The sequence below is a fragment of the Engraulis encrasicolus genome, chromosome 2 (assembly GCF_034702125.1).
Source record: "Engraulis encrasicolus isolate BLACKSEA-1 chromosome 2, IST_EnEncr_1.0, whole genome shotgun sequence".
Taxonomy (NCBI): Eukaryota; Metazoa; Chordata; class Actinopteri; order Clupeiformes; family Engraulidae; genus Engraulis; species Engraulis encrasicolus.
The window spans coordinates 46263405-46289255 of NC_085858.1; the positions used below are offsets into that span (position 1 = coordinate 46263405).

At 43.7% G+C, this 25851-nt stretch overlaps 1 protein-coding gene across 1 annotated transcript; it reads right to left on the reverse strand.

The window, feature by feature from the left end:
- On the reverse strand, positions 1-25506 carry ppp1caa (protein phosphatase 1, catalytic subunit, alpha isozyme a). Its single transcript, XM_063189505.1, has 7 exons — positions 25019-25506; positions 8815-8946; positions 5600-5830; positions 3637-3741; positions 3173-3396; positions 2176-2310; positions 1-1619 (listed from the first exon to the last, which is right to left on the reverse strand). The coding sequence occupies exons 1-7, from the start codon at positions 25071-25073 to the stop codon at positions 1503-1505; spliced, it is 999 nt and encodes a 332-aa protein (XP_063045575.1). The 5' UTR covers positions 25074-25506; the 3' UTR covers positions 1-1502.
- Between the last annotated feature and the right edge of the window lie 345 nt (positions 25507-25851).

The window sequence follows — 25851 nt, forward strand, 5'->3', positions numbered from 1 at the left end:
TAACTGATAAGGGCCTTTTATTTACAATCAGTTCCACATACTGAAACCATCAGAGAAGGCCAAAAACGACCTCTTGTTAGAGAAAATTCAGGCAGGGATGGCCAGGCAGGAAGTGGTTATTACTCATCAAAAGATCCCTGTTATTTAACCCTGAAAAATCACAAGAAAGAAAAACCTCAGTTGACAGCACTCATTTTTCAAAAAGGGAGATGGAATAATGATAGAAACACAACAATCTTGGTCAAATAGCACAGCAAGAGTGAAATCTGACCAGGAACAAGCAGTAAGAAAAGTGGTGCATTTTGCTGTTTTTTTTCTTTTTTAAATAAACAGTTCTCTTTATTGATCATTGAGACTTTTAAAGAGACTAAAAAATACACACATAAAATAAGCAGACTTAAAACTGATGTGATCGATCATAAAAGTAAAAGGAAAAAATAAAAGATAAAATAAGAATTTCACATCCATGATGGAGTTAAAAATCACTGGGTTTTAGAGACCAAAAACCCCCTTTTTGTTGTCTGACTCAGTCTTCTACACATGTTCAATCCTGGTTTATCAGTGGTTGACAGATTGTGTGCATGTGTATGAATGTGTTACAGTACAGACAGGCTGGTCCTCCCCCCTCACAAGATAAGGTTTGTGTTCAGCATTAATACACACACATCACACATCAGCCTCAACTGGACATACACACACACAGCAGTGGCTCCACCCATGTCTGACCACATCTCACCACTTCTAGTCCCCCTTTGCACGCTTTTTTTCTGTCTCCCCTTTCAACCAGTCTTGCTTCTTTCTACTAAAAGGTGGGGTTGCAGGTTATGATGTCACGGTGGGAAGAACTGCCCCCGTGTTCTACTGTAAGGTTCTTTAGTCTCTGAAAAGTCTCTAGTCTCTGAATAATTCAAAGACTATAGAACCTTAGAGTAGAACCCAGGGGGAGTTCTCCCTACCATGATATCATAACCTGCAAACCCACCTTTAAACATTTCAGTGGCAGACAGGCAGGGTGTGCGTTTCCACCACCGTTTCTGAGGCCAGACATCTCCCTGGTGAAGATTTGGGGGTGGGGATGGATGGGTGACATGGGAAGCTTATTTGTCAAGGGAGTTGTGACAGTCAGGTGGAAAAGGGGGAGGCAGGACAAGCACAATTGATTTTTTTTTTTTTTGTAGTTTTTGTTGTTTACAAACCTCTCACATTCATACGGACCCACACGTACAGCATCAACTCATACATCACCAGATATCAATTACAAAAAAAGAGAGAGAAAGAAATGAAAGAACAAAACAACAAAACAACAAAACGAGAAAAAGAGGGAAGGTGGCTAAAACCCTGGGTACAAGTTTTGCTTATGTTGCTGTTTGGTGGAGTGGGCAAGAGATGGGAGGGAGGTAGAGAGAAAAAGAGAGAGAAGGAGAGGGAGAGACAGAAAGGAGGAGAGGAAAGGAAATGTCAAGGGTGAAGGGATGGGATGGGATGGGGGGATCCAGCGGGTGTTATTTCTTGGCTTTTGCACCCTTTGCTGAATTTCGCGGTGGGGTGACTGGACGGCCTGATCCCATGCCGCCGCCTCCACCATAGCTGTATAGCTTCTTATCCGCAGGCTTCAGAATCTGAAAAACACCACCACAGGAAAGAGGGGTGTGAATCACAGCCTCCATGACGATACGCTATCAATTTCTTAAAGCAGGGATTCGATTATTTTCGATACTTAAGAATTCCCCACGATACGATGCGATGCGATTAAATCGCCGGCCGATACACTGATACATTTAGATTATTATTTACACCCCTAACAGAAAATGTCTTTCTTCAGTCACACAAACTACAGCAAAAATAGTTTCGCTCCTTCCATTTCTTACATTTACGTCAACTTAAAACCCGTACTGAGTACACACACACACACACACACACACACACACACACACACACACACACACACACACACACACACACACACACACACACACACACACACTGATCACAGTGGCAGACAGCCAACAAGGTTTTAGTGGGCAATGAACAGACATGATGGCATTTCCATATAAACAAACACAACATGGCTTTTCTGGGACTATACTAAGTAGCACTGAACTGCAAGTGACCTGGAAGATTACTGGACCTGGGGCAGCCATCTGTAAGTGTGTGTGAGAGAGTTTGTCCGCTCACCTGGAAGGAACACATGAGTGTCTCGTCCACGCTCATCATTGCTCCAGCATTGTCGAACTCCCCACAATAGTTGGGCGCTGAGAAGAGGGTGACAAGCTGCCGCTTGGCAAAGAACTCATATCCATCTTCTACCACCTGAGAGACAGAGGGAGAGAGCCAGAGAGAGAAAGAGATTAGGACCAAAATCAGATGGAGCCCCTCATGTCCCTGAATCAAGCCATTTTGTAGTGCACACATTCCAAACTACCAACTGTCTTCAAGCCATTCAATCAGTCAGAGAGAGAGAGAGAGAGAGAGAGAGAGAGAGAGAGAGAGAGAGAGAGAGAGAGAGAGAGAGAGAGAGAGAGAGAGGGAAAGAGAGAGATAGAGAGCAAGAAAAGATCAGGCTATAATGAAAACATCCAACGCTTCCCACCCCATCCAGATATTTTTAGTACTCAACCACAAATCAAATTGGATAATCTTTTCTAGTCATTCCCCAACATATTTTACACAGGTTAAGGTGATACTGTCACATTTTTGGAAATAAGCTCCTATTACACCTCCCCTTGAGATAAATAATTGACGTTTACCTTTCTCCTGTACTTTCAACCGTTCTCTGAGTATGGCAGTGCACATTTTACCTCCATGCTAGCAGTTAACATGGAGTCCTATGAGACCAGCAGGCGGCTAACTGGTCTAATAGGACTCAATGTTAACTGCTAGCTTGGAGGTAAAATTTGCACTGCCGTACTCAGAGAACGGTTGAAAGTACAGGAGAAAGGTAAAAGTCAATTATTTAACTGAAGGGGAGGTGTAATAGGAGCTTATTTCCAAAAATGGGACAGTATCACTAAGTTGCTAATTTAAAAAAGAGTTGCCACCCCCTATTTACACTAGCCGCACTAACCTGATTTCACACAGGTTAAGTTGCTAATTTAAAAAAAGTAGCTAAGTTTGCCATTTTTTTAAATTTATTTTTAAACTGCCACCCCCTATTTACACGAGCAGCACTGACCTGATGTGCCCTGCATATAAGGTCCATGTCGTGTTTGTGCAGGAACTTTGCCACCACGTCGGCTCCAAAGGTGAAGGAGACGCCGCGGTCGTTCTCCCCCCAGCCCAGCACGTCCTTGTCTGGGTCGGCCCACAGCAGGTCGCACAGCAGGCCCTGGTCCGGCACGTCTGTCGGACGCATCACGCGGCGAATCTGCTCCATAGATTGCAGGTCAGGAGAGAGCCCTGCAGAGAGAGGATCACAGAGGACATAAAACACACATTTAAAAAAAAAAAAAAAAGTTTGGTAAACATGATACTAATCTAAGCTGCGCACAATAAATTTAACTGCTAGCCACACATGCGCGCGCATACACGCGCACACACACACACACACACGTAATGGAAATCTATAGAGCTGACTGTAACTGCTATGCAAATAAGGCAGCCCTTTTGTGACGTGGCCGAGCGAGTGCATTCACTCACCGCCATGGCAACAGAAGATCTTCTCGTCTACGATGGCAGCGACGGGTAAACAGTTGAAGCAGTCTGTGAAGGTCTTCCAGAGCTTGATATTGTACCGCCTCTTGCCTGTGAGGAAAACAAGAAGAGCACAGCAGCAGGAACAGATTTAGAGGAAGAAACTTTAGTTGCTAACTGTCATAGAGTAGGAAGACAATTTTGTGCAGCGCATCCTAAACTCTGTCCTGCAACAACCACCAGTTTCGGCTTAAGAATAACGGCAGACAAGACAAGCACAACTTACCACAACAGCCAGTCAGTAAGCCATCTACTACTAGCATCTGCAGTGGTAGGCAACCATAATTTGGCCATAGACTTCCTCACCAGCAATTTGCATATATGCAACAACCAAACTCAAACCAGACGAGGATGGAGTTGGGGGGTGGATTCCAATATGCGGACTCCCGTCCTCAGTCTGTGCTTTTGGCCTCGGGTTTCGCTGATGTCCCGCCTCCATGGAGAAAACAATGAAGTTTCCCCGCGTCAGCCTAGACACAACTTTTGGGGTACTATTCTGCATTACCATCCCGTTTGCAAGGGAGAAAATGACACACAATTCTGTTGTCGTGATGTCATCTCGAGGCCAAAAGGAGACAAGTGTGCAAGGGAGAACGGGAGTCCGTATATTGGAATCCACCCAGGGAGAGTGAGGGGGGGAAGCCATTTTATGGGCTTAACAGGAAGTCTGGAGAGCGCGCGTGTGTGTGTGTGTGTAGGTTTGTCCACCTTTGCTATCTATTACTAAAACCTTTGCACTATTTCTTAAATGCCACGTCACCACCATTTTTTATGTGTTAAAAAAAGAGGTTCCTGTTCAATAGCTCATGACCACCAATAGGATTAGACCTTAGGCTGACTGTGTGTGTGTGTGTGTGTGTGTGTGTGTGTGTGTGTGTGTGTGTGTGTGTGTGTGTGTGTGTGTGTGTGTGTGTGTGTGTGTGTGTGTGTGTGTGTGTGTGTGTGTGTGTGTGTGCGGTTGGGTTAAACATGTGGGCAAGCATGCATCTGGTATAAACAGGATTAGGCATTGTGTGTTTGCATAGTAGTGCCTGTGTTTTACGTGAGCTTTCTGTCCAAATGCCATTTCATCCACTTGGCTGATCTCATCGACTGAAGATTTACAAACAAAAAAGGACCTTTTATTTTATATCCCCAACACACAACTAGACAGAATAAACTAGACTAAAATGCAGAATAACTCATATCCAATGTGCAGGGTCAGCTTTAAATCGGATGGTCGACTTTTCTGACCGTTAGCGTGTCTACGAATTGCATTTTCATTTTAACGCAGGAGAGAACTACAATCGCATTGTATTCCACTTCCCTTACAGGCTCGGAGCTTTCAGCAGCCTATATGCAAGCTTTTTCCACTTCGTATTAGATAACTTATTGGCAAAATAAGCAAAGGTGTTTGGACCTCACACTCTGGAGATAAGGTGTTGTGTTTTGCATAGACTTTACAAAGTATGTCAAGGAGGAAGAAGAGATAGCAGACACTGTTCTACAGTGCAATTCAGTACCACCACAGATAAAGTGTGTGGATGCACTCACTTATCGTACGGTAGGAGCCATATATATATGGTTATTGACTGATGTGCATTCTCTGGGTGTTTGTGCTTAGACAGAGAATGAGGGGAGGGGGAGGAGAGAGAGAGAGAGAGATAGAGATAGAGATAGAGATAGAGAGAGAGAGTGTGACTGCGAAAAAAAGATAAAGCAACATAAAGTGACAGAGATAAGAAAGAGAGAGAGAGACAAAGAAACAGAAAGGGTAGAGGGAGGGAGTGTGTGTGTGTGTGTGTGTGTGTGTGTGTGTGTGTGTGTGTGTGTGTGTGTGTGTGTGTGTGTGTGTGTGTGTGTGAGCGAGCGAGCGAGCGAGCGAGGGCGGGAGAGAGAGAAAGGGCCAGATTCAGAGACAGAGACTTACACTCATCGTAGAAGCCGTAGATGCGGTTGATGGAGGCGCACTCGTGGTTTCCGCGCAGCAGGAAGAAGTTCTCGGGGTACTTGACCTTGTAGGCCAGCAGTAGGCAGATGGTCTCCAGGGACTGCTTGCCTCGGTCCACGTAGTCCCCCAGGAACAGGTAGTTGCTCTCGGGCGGGAAGCCACCGTACTCAAAGAGCCGCAGCAGGTCGTAGTACTGCCCGTGCACATCACCTGGAAGGAAAGATGACACCTTTAAAACGCATGCAACATGTCGTAGGCGTCTCTGGTCTGGGTTGTGGGTCAATCTGATGTTGAAACAACTATGCACTTACACCGGTGGATGTCCTTGCCTTGTTTATGCCATGATTCGGATGTAATGCAAGATTGCATATAATGAAGAAAAATGAAAAGAAAAAAATGTGCGCAACCTGGGGTGCAACATGGCACAGTTGACCAAGGAACCGAATAAGAGGGCTTAAGTTCGTATACTGACGTATAATGAATCGATATCAGCGATTCGATTATGTTCGCTACTTAAGAATGCCCCACGATACCATGTGATTCGATTCAATGGTCAGATTATATCGCAATATATATGGATAGATTTCGATCATTATTTACACCCCTAATACTGACCTATAAAGCAACAAGGCCACAAATCGTCATGTCCGCCATTAGGCCAGGGACATGCTATGCTGTGTGCTTAAACATACGTATGCAATCGTGTGCTACCAAGTGCACATACTTGCTTCAGGGTAGCTGGACTGGATGACTGGAGCACGTGGCAAGATGCTGTCTGGAGGCATCATCTAGGGCAAGGGTCCCCAAACTTTTTTCTCTGGGGGCCACATTATCGTCCCTGACTGTGATCAGGGGCCGGGATCAATCATGTGGGCTGAACATATACTAGGCCACTACCTGTTATAGCCATAATTTCTAGCACAAAATAGTTCATGATCACAAGTGATTTGCAAAAGTAGTGAGTACTTAAAAATGTTTTTCAATTTGAAATACCACAGGTATTCCTTTTAATTTCTAATAACCATGTAAAAATAGCAAGGAAAGGTTAGAAAAATATGGTGATTGACAGTTTATGAGTGACACAATAGAAATGGTAGGCCTGTTTATATTACAGTGAGATGAGAAACTATCAAGACAAGAAACTTCTGGTGATTCACACTAGGGTAGTGAAAATTAAACTGTAGGATGGCCTGTTGATAAAAAAATAAAATATTTAAAAAATGTATTTTATGATTATTTTTTCTGTAAGGATTGCTTCTTCGGGCCAGTTCAAATGGTGAGGTACAGAGAGGTGGAGGGCCGGTCAAAGGGGCGTGTCGGGCCACATCCCCCCCCGGGCCTTAGTTTGGGGACCCCTGATCTAGGGGGAAGATACCCAACAGGGCTCTCATTAATGTTTTAATCTTTTGTTTGACAAACTCAACATGGAAGTTCGGAAGCTTGCCTCACAGTTTTGTAAACACTGCACCGCACGAACACGTCTGAGTACATTGTGTCAGTGCATACGACCAGAGACGTGCTTGCACCAGACGCCTCTTCTAATAAACATTTGATAAGTCATTCAATGTTACATGCATTGTGAAAATGGTCATGTGTGTAAGGCCGCGTTGACTTCGTGAGAGCCCTAAATCTAGGGACCGGGGTTCGATTCTGACCTGAGGTCATTTCCTAAAATCTTCCCTCACACAACCCCTGTCAACCGCTCACATTCCTTTCAAAATAAAGGCCAACATTATCCTCAAAGACAGCATGCAAGCTGAGGCAGAGTAGGGACGAGCAATCTAAAAACACACCCATACAAAAAATGATGCGGTCTAAAAGGAGGTGACCTAGTTAGGCAGGGACCTAAGGGCCCCAACACACAGGCTAAAGAAGTAGCACACTGCACCCAACACACGCAGAGGCTACTGATCAATGTCCACTTCCTCGTCCCTTTTTTTCTGCACCTCAAAGGTGAGCTCGCAACCTTGCCAGTAAGAATACAGCGGGAGTTTCGGAGAAGTTCAAACCCCTAATCTCAAGCCCGAGCATGCACGGCCAGTTCTGTTCACAGGTGTGGCATTTGATAGCGGTTGCATAAGGAGAAGCGGTGGTCGATGGGACACCTGCTGCCACGGCAACAATTGTCATGGCGCTGGCCGATAATCTAATCAGTTGTAGTTGGTGAGCCCTATGGCCCTGGGTGCATTCCAATATGCGACCTTGCGTCCTCACGTTTGGCTGATGCACCGCCTCCGTCGAGAAAACAATTAAGTTTCCCCCGGTGTCAGCCTAGCCACAACAATATTTGAGGGACTATTTTTCATTCATCATCCAGTTTGCAAATGGGAAAATGACTTTACAATTGAGCTTTTGCAAGATATTGAAATATAATGCTGTTGTCAGTGATGTCACCACAACGTATTACTTCCTGGTACGAGGCCACAAGCACAAGTGGAGGATGCAAGGTCACATATTGGAACGCACCCCTTGGCTTGGGAAGATTCACTGCTGCGCCAACACTAGATAAACGGTATGACACTGATATAAAAACACTGTGTCCCGCGCACAGGCACGCCAACAAAACAGGCTTCTGGTGTTGACATAGCCAATGGGTGCGTGTGTGTGTACGTGCATGTAAACAAGACAGCCTTCTGGCGTGAGGTGTCCAGTGTGTGTGTGTGTGTGTGTGTGTGTGTGTGTGTGTGTGTGTGTGTGTGTGTGAGTGTGAGTGTGAGTGTGAGTGTGAGTGTGAGTGTGAGTGTGAGTGTGAGTGTTAGTGTGAGTGTGAGTGTGAGTGTGAGTGTGAGTGTGTGTGTGTGTGTGTGTGTGTGTTGCTGAATCTCAAACGGGTACTATGTTTCAGTGCATAACTTATGCCATGCACACTAAAACATGAACACTGAAGTGCACAAGTACACCATTTGAGATCCAGCACGTGTGTGTGTGTGTGTGTGTGTGTGTGTGTGTGTGTGTGTGTGTGTGTGTGTGTGTGTGTGTGTGTGTGTGTGTGTGTGTGTGTGTGTGTGTGTGTGTGTACAAGACAGGCTAGTAGCGTTGAGGTAACCAATGGGTGCGTGTGCGCGCACGCATACACGAGACAGCCTTCTGGTGTGAGGTGGTGTGTGTGTGTGTGTGTGTGTGTGTGTGTGTGTGTGTGTGTGTGTGTGAAAAAGACAGGCTTAGTGGTGTGGAGGTAACCAATGGGAGCTCACCGCAGATCTTGAGTGGCGCCTCCAGCTCCAGCAGGATTGGCTGGCTGAGGAAGATTTCCCGGGACTTGAGACACAGGCCACGAATCTCGTTCTCTGTCAGCTGCACATTCTTGCCAGGCCGAGAGCCCTTCACTGCAGAGACAAGAGGCAAAAAGACAGACAGACGGACAATGGATTTAGACAGATGACAAAAGACCAAAAAACAAACATAGGGTTTCTGCACATTTTTTAATCACCAAATATAACACTTAAGACCTCTGATGATAAAAAAAATAAGACCTCCACACGGGGGGGGTGTTATAACATTGCTTATGTACAAGCCTGTTTTATAGCAATGTAATAACATTGGAAAACAGAGCGAATTCTGGATATTACCTTATTTAACGTTTGTCATTTGCTGTTACAGTCCAAGAAAAAAAAATACAAAAGCGCTAACCAAAAATGGAAAACTATAGGTTATGGTAGCAAAGGAGAATAAGGGGTTGGAGAAGCACTTCAAAGCAGGTCTCAGGGCTAAATCCAATTTAGCGACACAAAGGAACACTGAGGCGGCCTGAGTGAAAGGGCAATTACAAAGCTACTCTTTGATCTGTGCATGCGTGTGTGTGCATGCGTGTGTGTGTGCGTGTGTGTGTGTGTGTCTTCATCTTGTAGTTGGCAGGATATGCGATCTGCCAGAGTAGCAGGCGCTAGGCTAGACCCTTTCCTAAACACAGGCAACAGACACACCCACATGCTAAAGATGGAGGCTGGCATGCACAGCACAGACCCACACTCTCACACTGCACCAAGAAGCACGTGAGGCAAAAAAGCCAGCGAGCAAGCGGTGATGTAACGACAACGGAGTCACTGCAATGAGGCAGAGAGAGAGAGAGAGAGAGAGAGAGAGAGAGAGAGAGAGAGAGAGCAAGAGAGAGAGAGAGCGCAAGAGAGAGAGAGAGAGAAAAAGAGGGCAAGTTCTTCATGAAGGACAGATGAGGAGAGAACCAGAGTGGGTGGTGCGGTTGGTGGGGTGTGGGAGCATGGTCGATTAAATGAAGGAGTGTGTACATGGAATATCAAGCAAGCGCAAGTGAACATGCCGCAGAACTTAAGAGCAAAATGTCGACAAGACATGCAGGGGCAAGACTGGAGAAAACTGAGCTTAAAACGGCAAAAGACCTAGAGGATGCTGAAGGGTGATGCTCAAGGACAACAGAAATGGAGGTCAAAGAGGGAGTGAGGAAGCAAGAGAGGGAGGGAGAGAGGAAGCGAGGGAGGGAGGGAGGGAGTGTAAGAGTGAAATGTAAGGCATGTGCAAGCAATTCTAAACTGGACTTCTCGCTTCGCCCTTCACTTGTTGGCTGGCTACAGGGCAGTGGTGTCGCCTGGCTCGTGCAGCCATGGCTGTAAAGTGACAAATACAACATGGCGGCTAAGATCCCCCAGCAATAAGTATAAATATCTTTGGCGTCCCCTTCAATTCCAAAAAATATAGAGTAGAGTGCTTTATTGTCACCATATAGATACAGTGAGATGATGTTTGGAAGCAACCCACAGACGTCCACAAAATTTTATTTATATTAACAGTATAACTAATGTGATAAGAAAATATTAAGTTATAAAATATGCAATCAACTGATGATTCAGAGCAAGTATGCCGAGTACACGCCAAACACAGACAGCAGGCCTTCGATACACTGCTCCGGATAAGATAAAAGGGAGTTAATAGAGATGTTAGATTATCAGCTTCCTCCGGTGTTTTGAGTTCATGGTCCACCTCACCACACTACAGGCGTGCCAGTTGAATCACAATAATTTTGCTTTTCTTGGTGCAATAGAGAATGCAATAGAGAATCTATGCTACGCATCAGTGAATGAATGCTGACAATGTGCCTGTCAATTTGCAATTCTGTTTTTTTTATATGATGAAAAAAATATATTTTAAAAAAGGTTTAAGTCAGACGCCCTCATTAAGTCCGTTCATGCCAAGCGCACAGGCTTCAAAGACCTATTCTTGGCATTTCCAGCGGTATGGCAGCACCTTCAATACTTTATGAACGCCGAATTAAGACGCTCACATCCATACATTTTTCAAATGCAGTTCCACTGGGTCTTGCTTAGTGGTACAAAAGCCTTCCCTGCTCAACCGGCTCCGCTGCACTTACTATCTGAGCCCTTGAGAGGCATGCGCATGTTATCCGACATCATCCCAATCGCACTAATTACTTTTTCGTGGTAATTATGAAACAACTAGGCCCCGCGGTATAAATCCACACCCAAGCATGCCTGACGCCAGTACAGTAACAGTACAGCACAGTATGCATCGTCAGCTCTAGGCATATTTGTTTTCAAGATGTCTAGTGTGTGTGTGTGTGTGTGTATTAGGGCTGTTTTGTTGCCGAGAGGCTTGTAGTTCATCGTTTCTGAATCCGCCATGACATGCACACAGCGTATAGCCCATAACTACAAACATGCAGTGTCTAGGTTGGATTGTAGAGGTATGCCACCACAGGAAGTTGTTGAACCACTGCTTTTTGAGGTTAAGGTAGCTTAGGAACTGGGAGAACCTCAGAGGAATTCTGGCAAATAGGACACTTGAGCTCCTTTTGGCGCACGCATTATCCACACACCAAAGTCGCCCACACACCAGCTTGTGCACGGCATGCAGATGACGCAATGCCCGTTTTTCATCATCACATACTCATAACATGCGCCACACGTACAGAGTGCTTATTGTAATTCTACATAATGCTGTATGAAATCTCGTCTACGTCACAATCTCTCATCTGACTGGAAAATAGGAGCTGTGTTGATCATTTATTAATAGCACACATTTTGCCCTGGTTCACCATTTGCATTCACATTCAGTTTCTCAATCAGATGAGACACAAACCTCCTGCAGGTCGATATTTCTATCTATTTGACGGCAGTATTTCAACTCTATTTATTTACTGCTAATTCTCTCTAGTCGCGTTCCTTCAGTATGTGTTCAATGGCATCTTCCCCACACACGTCAGTACATGCTCACACCACTGTGAGATGGCTACGTCTTCAGTCTAGGCCCAGAGGCAGCCAAGAGTCTCTCACAGCTTCGCTGACAAGACAACACACTTGAACAGTACAGCGAGCGAGCGGCCACCAGCAGCCTGCAACCTCCAAATTCCTGTCCAACTGGTATTCTTTCACAGGAGGCAGTGGCATACAGCCAGCCAGCCAGCATCGCACGAGATCCATCTTGTCTTCTGCAAAACACAAGAAGGCTTTGCGTCCATTTCTTCCACACTGCTCTCGTCTGCCTTCCCTGTCCTTGTGTGTTGACTTTCCAAGCTGTCTGTGTATACTGTCCAGCTCGCCTGTGTTTGTATGGGTAGTGTGTGTCTGCACCGGGATCAACTGCACTCCTTTGCAATGGCCAATCTGCCGCCCCTTGCGGCCCGAGGCCACGGCAGCCAAGACAGCGAGGAAGTAGGGAGGGGGGAGGGGAGGGCAGACTCTCATGGAGTCATGAAGGAGGGAAAACAACCCTGTGTCTCAATCCACGCACTTGTGCACTTCGAGGCCATGGCAGCCAAGGCAGCAAGGTAGTAGGGAGGGGAGGGCAGACTCTCATGGAGTCATGAAGGAGGGAAGACAAGACACGTTCAGAGAAAGTGGGCGTGGCAGGGGGGAAACAGATCAGGGCCGATCAGACACGAGGAGAGAGAGAGAGAGAGAGAGAGAGAGAGAGAGAGAGAGAGAGAGAGAAACAAGAGTGAAAGAGACAGAAGTTTGCCAGCCTTCCACTGTTTTGGGGCAATGACAAAGAGTGGCAGAAAATTACATACAAATTACACCACACTCGTTAGTGCTCATTAATATGTAAAAAGTAATTTGAGTTAGAATTACAACAATAATAGTAATTCATTATTGAAATTAATGTATCGATTGGGGCAGGGAAAAAAACTGTTTGGATCACTCGTTGCTGCGTACCTCCTCTAATATGATGACCTTAAAAAAAGATGGCAAAAACAAAAACAACTTTCCAGGACACTCCTTTGCAATACCACACAGCTCTGCAAGATGGCGTTCAGATGAACCTCGCGGTGACCACGCTGAAAATGTCTGTTCGGAGCATGCGCGTGCGTGTGTATACGAGTGGAGTGTGCGAATCATGTGTGCATGTGTGTGTGTTTAACTGTGTGCTTGAGTTAGAGTGTGTGTGTGTGTGTGTGTGTGTGTGTGTGTGTGTGTGTGTGTGTGTGTGTGTGTGTGTGTGTGTGTGTGTGTGTGTGTGTGTGTGTGTGTGTGTGTGTGTGTGTACTGTACGAGGGAGGCCTGGTTGACGGAAGCCCTTGAGCTGTGAGTGGGGGAAAGTGAGTATTAATAGGACAGTGTTGCTTGTCACTTTAAACCGGGATTAAAGCCTGCTAAAGCCCTGACAGCGCTTACTCTAAACTTAGCCACTAGGGCCAATAAGCAACAGTGAGCTTAGAGGAGGGAGGGAGGCTGGGGCAAGACTAGAGGGCTAGGGAGTCACACTCTTTCGCTTTCGGAGGAGACACAAACAAACAGTAAAAAACAGCTGCCAGATGAGATGAATTTAAAAAGAAAAAAAAGGGGGGAAAAGCAGGGCCATGCCATGCCATGAAAGTGTCCTTCCTCTAAAACACTAATCTGTCACACATAAACAAACAAACACCCAAGAGCTTCAATCAGGAGAGAGACTGTGTATTCCCTTGCTAGCTCGCTAGGACGTCGAGGGTAATCCTGATGATGCGGTCACACGACGACCCTTTGTTAATTGGTTTCCCTTCAGACGGCGATCACAAGGCTGACCATGCGTTCGCCAGCTCAGCTTGTCTGTTTTCACAGGTACTACGCCAAGTTCGTGAGGTCACACACAAACACACTCACAGGGGTTGTGTGTGGGGAGTGGTGGTGACTGAGGCCTGAGCAAAACAACCCTGCATTACACTTGCCCTGTAAAGCTGCAATGGCCAGACCACAAGCTCACCATGAACAGCTAACAGCTTCAATGTGACGCATGCATGTTTAACTCATTTAACATTTCAGGATGAATTTCATAGTAACTATATTGCATCAATGTCTCCTCTAATCAGCAAAACTATCATCTTAAATTTTACGACAAGTTGCAAGTGCTTCTGTCCCAGTTGAGCTCAACGTGGCTTCTGCTGTGCAGACAAATCGCTTTCAGATCACGATGTGGTTTAATGATGTCGTCTTGCATGTTGAGGCATCACTGCACTAGGCAGACAAACAGCTGCTCACGCGCCCTCACTGCCTGCATGCGCCTGGCTTCCACTCAGCGATACTTCAGGCAACTAAATTCAGACGTGCATCAGAAATCTCTTAATGTGGGTGGGGGGGTGGGAAGAGAACTCAAATTCAATATTTTGAGTGAGAAATTGTGAATTGCAAAAAAATACATTTCAATTCAGCCAGGCCTAGCCTTTACAATGTGAGATGAACAAACACTAGTCAGGAACAGCCAGCTCCAGCTCATGATTACCATGGTAAGGGCTTGCAGGGGCTTAGTTATGTAACAGGTCTGACTAAACCCTGTTTCTGTGTGTACACTTGCATATGGTCTCTGTGTTGCAGGCTTCTGCTTGGTTAGCCTCAGCATTGCACACACTGTGTTACATACACACATGACTACCCCCAATGATGTCTCAAGCCGCACAGACCACACCTGCGCCATCAACACATACTGCCTGACAGCAGTTAATAAGTCGTCAGAAGACAAGCGTGACACAAGGCAACACACTGCCATGCACTGCATGCTCGCTGAGTTGCTTTACAGTGTCTACATGATCACAAAGAGCAGAGCTTTGAGAGCTTTCAGGCATCATGGCTATTGTTTATACTGTCAGGTTCTGGCAAGCGTCACTTGTCAGGCCGGACCCTAAAATGAGCCGCGGCTATGTAAATCCCTTTGTTGGGGCTGGCATGTGCTGTGCCTGTGGCTGGCCTGGATACTGAGGGAGAGCGGGATCCCTCCTGAACCGCTTTTAACACAAAGTGGCCTGCCATCATCTGCTGTTGCACACTTCCTTTTAGACTTTTTTTTTGTTTCTCTCTTACACACACACACACCTTCATTTGCCTTCATCCTGGTTTACAACATACACTATTAAGAGCCAAACAAAAAGCTGATCAGAACTAACAAGACCAGCAAATACAACAGATTTGATGAGAGAAACAAAAAGAGGCGCCTGGACATGCAAACATGGACTTCTAATTCATAACTAACGATATTGCTCCAGAATAGCATATGGATAAGTAATTGTATTTTGAATATCTAATACTGCAAATTAAAGATGGGGGATTACCAGGGAACCACCAATGGCAGCGTTTACATAACGCTTTTAATTCCGAATTAATAATTCATAAGCTTAATTAAATAGTTCAGTGACGTTTTCTTTGATCTTTCATTAAATACCGAATTGTGAAGTGTTTACATGACGTTTTCAAAGCGGAACTAAGCTTTATTCAGAATTAAAGTGAGTTAATTCCGAATTAAATGTCTCGTGTAAACGTAGCCATTATGTGGGCTGGAACATTTCTGCAGTTCGTCATATTAAGCTATAGAACGCAGGCTACGTTTACATGAGACATTTAATTCGGAATTAACTCCATTTAATTCCGAACAAAGCTTAATTCAGCTTTGAAAGTGTCAGTGTAAACACCTCTTAATTCGGAATTAAAGTAAAAATCAAAGTAAACTTGAGGGAACCATTTAATCCAGAATTATTAATTCTGAATTAAAAACATCATGTAAACGTAGTGACAGTGTCACATTATAGCAGAGGCAATAAAGATGGAACCTGCTGAACCCTGACACATGTTTCCTTTTCAGTAAGGTGTACTTCATATCCTCCATTCTCTGTGCAGGAAATTTGTCCTCTCTACTTCCACGTTGTTTCCATTAGGACACAAGGGCACATGGCCTTCCATCTTCATCTGGCAAACGGCAGGGGCAATATAAGCAATGCAAACATACTAGGGGACGTGGTGCTGTAACAGCTATACAGTATCTCCCGGGGAAATATTTGCAACACACAACAGTGCCTTTTGACCCCCCCGTATGGCACTGTGTTTGAGAGAAAAACAACGGCCGAGCTACTCAGCAACTCCCAAGTGCTCAGAGGGGGCAGTCAGAGGAAGCCCAAACTGTACTTTGTATGGGACAGGGCCCCTGTGAACACACAGGCCTGTAGTGTTTTGCCAGCTGTGATCGGCTTTTTCAAAAAAGCTTCGTTCCAGTTTGACACTCCATTAGCTGTTACTTGGCAGATGCTTCCTTCCAAAACAGAAGCATTATTAGCATATACATTGAAATAAAGTATGGATAATTGCTTGAGATTTAAAAAACCAGGGTGGTTCAATAGCATCAGATAAGCTATCCTGACAGCTTTCCTGATAGCTCTGTTTATAAATTGATACCAACCAATAAAAAAGGGAGTGAAAAACCTACATCGAAGACACTAGACGTGGCAGATGGCACTTCCAAGGAACCTTGGCACATGTTCTGAGGCGCATTGAAAAAAAAGGCTAAATGAATGCAGCCATCATTGCATAAGAGGATTTAAATACCATCATTACATAGTTTGTTTTTTGGTTCGCCTCCTGCATCTGGTGGCAAACTTCCATCATGGTCTAGGGCTGTGTGAAGCTGTATACAAAACATTTGGGGCGACAATGGGACACGGCACATGCTGGGCAAGAGAAGTGGGAGAGGGGGGGAAGGGGAGTGCAGCTCGGCTGAACGAGAGGGGAGGATGGGGGACTACCTGACACAGACACCTGTCACAACACCACCATCAGGTTCCAAGTCCGATTTTTATCAGTCTGGCCTCTTTAGCCTGTGGCACAGCGTTTTAAAACACATCAATAACAAAGATAGAGACGGGAATGCAACGACTGCTCACTGAGACATATCTTTGGGAGAATTCATGAACAATATTCACTCAAACAAGTGAATCATTAAAATGTTCTCTTTAAGTGGCGTCTTCCAGTTAGAGGTTCCCTTGAGTGTTAACATCAAGTGGTTTCTGCATCTTAGCCAACAACCAGCCTCAAAACCTGGAAGTAACACTTACAGAAACATAAGGATTTCGACCACCAAGGCCAAACATGATTAGAAGATAACACGAGACACTACTAGGCCTTTTAACACAGCACAAGAGCTGACCTTGCAGTTGCCAAGGGAAGGGCTGGAAAGGGTTACTATCGAGTCAAAACAGCCCCTAGGCAGTCGTGTTATGCAACACACACTTGTCATGCAGATAAAACATTATACCTGCGCGCCTGTGTTTTCTACTCAGCTCTCGGGCCCACAGTCAGACAGAGAATTTTGCCATACAATAGCAACCATTTGTGAGGACTGACATGCGAAAAGCCACCTTTGAAACGACAAATAGAAACATGCGGACCCGTCACCTTTTCACAGGCCCCGGTATTTATAAAGCTTGAGGGTGAACGTGGAACGCAGTGCAATGCAAAGGGTAATGTCATGAGGCAAAGGGTGAGGAAAAGTAGCCTGATTACCATTGACTTTCAAATCTCTTTGTCTGACCAAGACGCGTAACAATTCACATTTCCCAAATGGCATGCTTGACCCGCCTCCCGTGGTTTGCTACTTGTTGATATGTTCCAGACAAAGTGGGTTGACTTCCCGATTTTTCGGGAGCTCAGAAAGTTTGCATTGCTCTTGACCTGACTAGTAGCAACGCTGAAGGTTTTGCGTCACTAGGAGGGCACAGCCTGACTAGAGGAAAAGTGCAATTTGCATGAGGCAGAAATAGTGTTGCACCGATACCATTTTTTGGCCCCGATACCGATACCTGGCTGTGCAGTATCGGCCGATACCAATACCATACCGATACCACCCTATTGGAAATGTATATATATATATATATGAAGGGCTGTAGTGCATACTACTTGGATGTAAAATTGTTGCATGGCTTTGTCAGGCTGCTGCCTACCTTTGTGAAACAGGAAAAAGACTAATACAAATTGAATCCAGCAAAACGTTTTATACTTTTTAAATACCTCATTTCAAGGCTGTTTAAGTGTCATAAAGCACCAGTAAATGGTATCGGTGCCCTATTTGTTGGTACTCGCCGATACCGATACCACCATTTTAGTGCCGATCCACCGATACTGGTATCAGTATCGGTGCAACACTAGGCAGAAACAAGATGCTTGAATCTCAAGCCCTTGAGGTAGAGGGAGGTGGGGAGCCCTGTCTAGACCACTGCACAAATCTAATAGAGAAGAGAACATGAGAAATCCTAGCCCAAGCCCGTTTGCACAGATGCGTTCTACAAAGACACAGCGCAGACCCTCAGCGACAGTTCAACAACATACAAATGGGGGGGGGGGGGGGGGACTGATGGCCTAAATTTAAATGTAGTGGAAGAGCATTGTGCAGGCAATAGGACTATCCCCACCCAACCCAACATCTCTGAAGAGAAATGCTCACTTCCGGGTAATGTGCAAGATACAAGATATTTATTGTTATGTGTAAATGAATTCCAGAATTCATGTGCAATGAAAAACTTCCCTGCTCGGAGAGTCCCAAAAAAATAATTTTGTAAGTTTTTTTTAAGTATCTGCATTTAAAAAAGGCAGGTTAAAGAAAGGGAGTGGTTTCATTTCTATTCTAGCCTGATGGTTTGAGGTAAGAAGCAGTTCCTAAGTCGGCTGGTGTGGGCACGCATGCACCTGTATCTGCAGGCAGATGGTAGAAGGGTCTAGTGTGTGTTGCTGGGGTGTTGCGGATCCGTTATTATTCATTTGGCCTTTCGTAAACAAGGTTGATTGTAAAGATCCTGGACGTTTGGTGCAACCTTTTCAATCGGCAATAGCCCTTATGCAGTTCTAGCAAATCACTTAAGATAGAATATATTTTATGGCCATTTTCAAAGTGCATGCTGTTCATTTGCCAATTTGACCCTTTTCATTAACATTCACTAAGTAAGTAACATTTACCAGTCTGACCAAAGCAAGTTTTGCAGCCAAATATGGAAGACATGGAGAACATCCAACCATTCATGCATGAAACACTGATGGTTATGTTTAATATGAAGATACATTTTTTAAATGGGCGTCATTAATTCTGTAAAACTACTACATAATTACAGGCTCTACCTTTAAAGACATTACTAAGCAACATTCCACTTTTCCAATGACTTTCGAGTTCAAGCTTCAAGGTATAAGACTGAGGGCCAGTGATCTGGTCCATGTGGGTTGGCTGATTAACTTACTTGCAATTTGTAGGTAGCGAGGATGAAGGTTAAAACTAAATAAAGTAACACGCAATACGTTAGTTGATTATTCTAAGTCCAGTTCTGCACTGCACTTGAGTGACTTCAAAGTACACTATGGGCTGTAATTTTGTGACTTTTGGGATGCCTACGAGCATTTCACACCAGAAAGATCCCCAGCCAAACTTGTTGTTGAATAAGTAAGAAGCAGAACAGGCCGACTTTATCAACTTCGTGCTGACCACGTTGATTTGTTAAAGGATGTTAAAACAAACAGTTTAAGATTCTGCCAAACACAAGACACTTTGGTCAGAGATGTCTACCAAGTATCAAGAAATGTGTTGAAAACCAAGACCACCACACATTTGCCATCAGCATTGTGACCATAGTGCTGACAGGTTCAAATTCAGTTTAAGGCTTATTTGGCAGGGACAGTGCACAAACATACAATTGAGCCAAAATATAATCCTAAGGCTAAATATCATCTGGGGCCTATACTGCAAAGCTGGTTCAGAGTAAACCAGGTTAAATTAAGATTCTATTTGATGATTTACCTCTTAACCTGGCTTTCTCCTGAAACGGCTTTGTAGTACAGGCCCCTGTAGTCCCAATAATTGATGTTGAGTTTAAAAAGGATGGTTATCAACAAATCATGCTATGAATGGGATTGAAGACGCAAACAACACAGCTCAAGATCAATGACTAAAATGTACACAGTGTTGCCCCGTTTTTTTTTTTTTTTTTTAATTCTTGAGACCTTATTTTAAAAGCAGTGGGTGTGAGTGAGTGCATGATTGAAGAGATTAAAGAGTTGCAACCAGTAGCCCTTGTGCTATTAGGTCAGTGCATTTTTCTAACCAACTGTGTCGGGGAACACTAGTGTGGTGTGAGTAATCTGGTGAGTCGTAAAAATCATAGAGTGACTGTACATTGGGTTTCTATTAAATTACGGAATGACTACATTGTTCATTGGGCATTGGGGTATTTTTCTTTTTTTATTATTTTGTTGTTTTTATTGTTATTATTTATGTTATTGATGTTACTTCGATTAACAATTAAAATTGATGGTTTGCCTTGGCATTTTGTCTTTGAAAAGGTGTGTTTTGGCTCAAGGAAAGTTGAAAGCCACTGTACTAATCACTACACATGTACACAACAAACAACAGGTTTAGAGACTAGAGAGAAAGAAACCAAGAGAATATTGCCTTAAAAGGAACTCAAATAAGTAAGATGACAAAAATGATTTCCTTTTTTGTTAAAGTTTAAGTTTGGTTTGTCTGTACAACTTTTATTCTGATCTGATGCAACTAACCTGATTGACAAGTCCACCCACTGAGGCGGTCAAATGTTAACTTACCATTTTACCAACACATTCTACGACACACACAACAGCAAATCAGAGCCCAGTTTCTCGAAAGCATCGTTGCTAACCAGTTAGCAACTTACCAGGTTTCCAATGGGAAATTGCATTGGAACCAATTAAGTTTCTAACTAAAGCCAGGCATACACTGTGCGACATTTTCACTCGTGGGTCTTAAGCTTCTGCTCACACTGCGCGATGGAATTTCACTGTTTAAAAGTTCTCAGCTCACGACTCATGTCACGAGCCGACAGTCGGATGCGACAGTCGGATGCGAGCGAAATGCCCACCGTACGACGCGACAGGCATGTTTCCCCGGTCTGCAGAGGAGGGAACATTCGCACCTGAGGTGGAGATGAAGTCGGGCTCAACAGCGAATCGCACGGCCCTATTAATTTGTGCATGTGAAGTGTCAAATCGGGTCGTAGCACTGCTTTAACTGTGCGATTTACGCATGAGCCACGACCAGAATTTCAAACCGTTTTGATTTTCTTGCGACCCTGCGATTGCACGATCGTGAGGCGAAATCGCTTGTCGTTACCCCATGTACACTGTACGATGCGAGACTCACGATTGACCTGCGATTGAGCAAGAAATCGGCCCGACTCTCAAAAAGTCGTGCGAGTGCCAAATAGGGGCAAAATCGGGGCAAAAGTCGCACAGTGTAAGCCCAGCTTTAGTTAGCAACGATGTTGTTGAGAAACGCAACCCAGCCCTTTTCACAGTTGCATCAAATAAGTCCTCTTTGGAGGTGAAGCAGCTATAAACAACGACTGGTGTCCGTAGAAAACCGTGGAGTGTTTATGTATACCACGGGATGCTACTTATAACTGCTTCCAATGCCTTGATTTGTCTGTATATTGCCCATTAGCAGCTGTGGCTATTTCATGGCCATTACAGGTAATACAATTCACTTGACATAAAAAATCAACAATGAAATATATGCATTACATAAGTTTGGTCTTTCAATGCATTGAAATAGCCCATTTTAGTGTCATTAGCAGAAACGGAGTGAAATTTCACTGGCTGCTTTGTCCTTATACATGGGACGTGCACATTTCTGATACCCTCACAAGCCCAATACCAAGATCTCAACACCAAAATCCCCCGACTTGGACTTTGGACTTAACGAAAATCTTGCCTAGTCATAGAATTGCAGTATAGATCATTCTACAAGCTTGCTAGCTTTCAAGAACACTGGCACTCTTGAGGCTGTTAGTGGTTCACCCAACACATCGAAATCACAGACATGCCATTATACACCAAATTATCCTTTGCCGGTCTAGTCCACATTAAACTTATGACTGTGCTATAGTCTACTACAAAGAAATGGGTAGAAAACGCATCCCGTCTTCTTTCCATCCAATATATTTTTTTAAATGAATGACTGAAAAAAAGGGTCAGCTGCCTGTCAACACATGTCCCCCCCACAAACATGCCAAGTAACTAACTCAGGAACTGAAACTTCCCCAATCAATCTTCCAAATCACATGCAACTAACCAACACCACCAAGAAGAAAAAAAACACCCACTAAGGCATACAGCAACCATCTGTAACACTTCATTACATTTCGCACTCAACACACGGACGGTCTTAAAAGTGAGATTAATCACTTTGTTCCAGCAGCTTTACTGAAGGACGAAACAGAGGTAAGTACAGTTATCCATCTACAAATGAAATGTACCATTAAGAAATGGGAGTTGGGGAGACCCCATAAAAATGAGATGAACAAACAGGCGTATGTTATTCTGCAAAAACTTCCGCCGGTAATTGTACCCAGGTCGACAAAACCTACATGACAGTCATAAATAATACTAAGTGGCTTTAATTTAATAATTTTTGAGGTGATTGTGCTTCCATCCATTTCTATTTTTTGCCAAATCATTCTATTTTAATCTCTTTAAGATATGGGCACTTCCATTTTAACAGCATGATACGGGTTCTCTTTGCAAAAAGTATGCATCGGTTGAGTTTAGGTGCAACATCTTTAATCTAACCAAGAAGGATAACAGGATGAGTACCCTAGTAAAATAAAGGAGAAATAAAAATGAAATCGCTACTGACATCGGCACAAGTCATTCTGTGCACACATGTACATTTATCTTAATTGGGATTCATAATATAAGGCTGAATAATATACCTGTGTAAGATTCAATATGAGCATCTTTTTATTCCTTTAAAAACATGTCTGAATGATAGACACCTGAGCTGTGGCTAATAACAATTTCAGTCTCAGTAGCCATTTTCATGCAAGATGCTGATCTTCCTGCTTTAGAACTTTCCTCTTTTTAGCCTAGCACTTCCATGGTTAAAAAAAAAAACATATAGGTTGAGGACCTATTAACACTGGGAAACATCTAGCCACAATGACCGGTGAGCAAAAAAGTAAACATTAAGCTGTGTAATCAAGTATAGAACGTCACAAAATTATATGTGTAGCCACCCAAAGCATTAAAATCGGGACAGAAATCAAGGTTAACAACTTCCAAAACCACCTGTGAGTGGGGAAAGTGCTTGCAAAACAGTCCCAAATGACCATTATTCGAGATAAAAACAGCCTCCAAAATTAAAAATAAATAAATAAGTGTTGAGTACACGGCTATGCTTAACAGTCAAAAGTAAGAGGATTTCCAGATGTTCCGCGCTACAGGAACCTACAGGATTGGAACAGGACAGCTGTGGCCATTAGAAAGGCACTCGTTACATTTTGTGAATCGTTAAAAAGGGTTCCAAATTCCTAGACTGCATACAGATTAGGCTGAAGCTGTGGGAAAAAAATGTCACATGTTCTGATGCATTGAGTTTGACCATGTTTCAGAGTTGATGAGCACATCAAAGTAGGATATCAAGCACACAAAGTGATTTCGCACACCTATGTCATCAGGCCATCACCACAGTACAAGCCTGGATGTGGTGATTGAGTCCTTTGTCACTGTACCTGATCAAAACTACTGGTAGATTTAGCAATAAATGTGCATTAATTAACCAACAACTTGACAATACTACATTATTAACTGGGCTTTTTCCTACTACTGGGTAGTCATTTCCTCTCTTCTCTGATGGGAGTGACATGGTGCATAGTTGACAATGGCAGCATCTGGATTGAGGGGTTCTTCGTACAAAAGAATTATCCAGCAAACCAACATGAGGTATTATTTTTCACTGCATGGACTGGCCAGGCCAGAGTCCTGACCTTAACCCCATTTTAAGTCTTTGGGATGCACCGGAGACAAGCTCACACAGTAACTTGAGGCCGAACTGAAATAGAATTTCAGACATGGTGAAAGTTCAATGACAAAAACAATTCCAACATGAATGTAGGCCACAGAATATTTACAGTGAACAGGCGTGGCTACTTTAGGGAGAAAATAAGCTTACATTTTACATTATGCTGCTGTAATATGGCAAACAATGCTGAATATGGAAAGATGCATCACATGTTCATAATGGTGCACTGATTGAAAATACTTCGAATAGATTGTATAGGGGTTTCTTTTAGAAAGTGTGCCAATATTTCCCAAGAATCGACCAGCATGGTGGTTGAAAGAAGATGGTGTTCATTGACAGGACTTGGAAGTAATGGATTGACTTTGTATAAAGCAATGGTGTAATTTCAAGCATACAATAGATTGCTGTGCATCCTTTGGGGACAATAGAAGGGAGGGGAATTGTGATTGCAAACCAATCGGATGTATAATAACTACAACAGCGAGTTAGCCAACTAAAAATCGAGCCAATGTCGGGCATTTAAACAAAATTACAGGGAGGTTTCTGTAGCGGCAGCTCTCACCAACAACTGAGCAGAGGGTGCAGCATGTCTAAATTGCCCAATGTAATGTAATGCAGGATTCCTCATCATTTGAAGAAGAAAAAAAAGACAGGGCCGATATTTCTATTGACTTGTGCCATAACAATTATAGAAAGCAAGCAGCACCCGCTACTGAGTTTTCTATTTTAAGTCAGGAGGTTTGTTGTTCCTACTATACAACTTAACATCTTATCAGCTGACACACAAGGTGACTTTGTTAACACTGGGCAAGCTAGTGCGCTCCAAATGGTATGGCCGCTAAACCTTACTACAGGAGTAGCTATGTAGTTCAATAGTTAGCTGCTACAGCGGTTAACATTACATCAGATGAAGCTGTTTCTCTGCCGTCCCTCACTAATCTTTGCTAGTTATGTTAGCCAATTATGGCTTTCGCTAGCACAGTGCAGATATGAATGATGATCTTTGAAGGCTGATCTAACACGCTGCTCCCTTGGAGAACCAGTTCTTGCACTTAAAGATGTCCACGTCGTATTCACATTCTTAAAAATGCATTAACAAATCCTGGATTTAATTTTCTAAAGCCAGCCTTGTCAGTCGGGTTTAGTCAGGTATGCTATGCTACTTAGCTCGCCATAGCAATGGACATTTATCCCACAGGCTAACTGTTAGCCGACTAGCTTACTCCCAAAGGGAAACGAGTGTTACGATAAGCACAATAAAACATTCCTTAATAATCCGATGCACAAAACAGGAAAAACAACTGCACATCGTATTTCAAGTACAGTTGAGAAGAAGAATAGCACATTCACTTCGATTCTCACCTTCCAGAAGACGCTGTATTATGGAGTCGATGTTTAATTTGTCCGGCTCCGCCATTTTAATTGATTTTTGAAGACTTTTTTTTCAGGCAGTCAGGCTTTTCGCTTGGTATAATTTCGGAGATTAGTTAAAAGCGGCTAAGGCCCCAACCCACAACGGGCATAAAATACAAAATAATATTTTCGATAAGGACTAGATTGCTGGCTTTAATTCCTTTGTTGTTTGGTTGTTATGCTAGCTGCCGTGCTGTCTCGTCCGTTTGCAGCTAGCACGCTTGATGGCTAGCACAGTTAGCTACCCGTATAATCGATATAACCAGTAATATATATCTTCATGAAATACAAAAATATATATATATTGAAGAAATAGTTTCACTTGACGTATTCCTTATGTTCTATGGACCAGAGACCTGTCCGCTAAAGTTCCTGTTCTTTTCCTCCCTTTCAGGTCTCCCTTCCCCTTTCCCCTTCGGAACTTTAAAAAAGCCGTATTACACAGATGAGGCTAAAGGGGAGGGCACTGTATGGTCACTGGTTTTTCAGCACAATGATTGGGCTTCGCAAATTTTTCAAACCGAGGTACAAGATTGCCATTGGTTCATTCCCATGTCCTTATAATTCTGAAGCCCCTCCTCAAAGCTCTGTAAAAAGTGACGTAATAGGTTTGAAAAAGGATGAAGTGAATCTGGGTATTCACACTAAATATTATGAAGATGATTTCCTACCAATTTCACAAAGTCTTAATTTCAAATGGCTTTTTACTTAGTGTCTTATACTGACATGTATATTGCCAGTGTGTCATGTTACACTATGGTGACATGTGGCTCCATTGCATT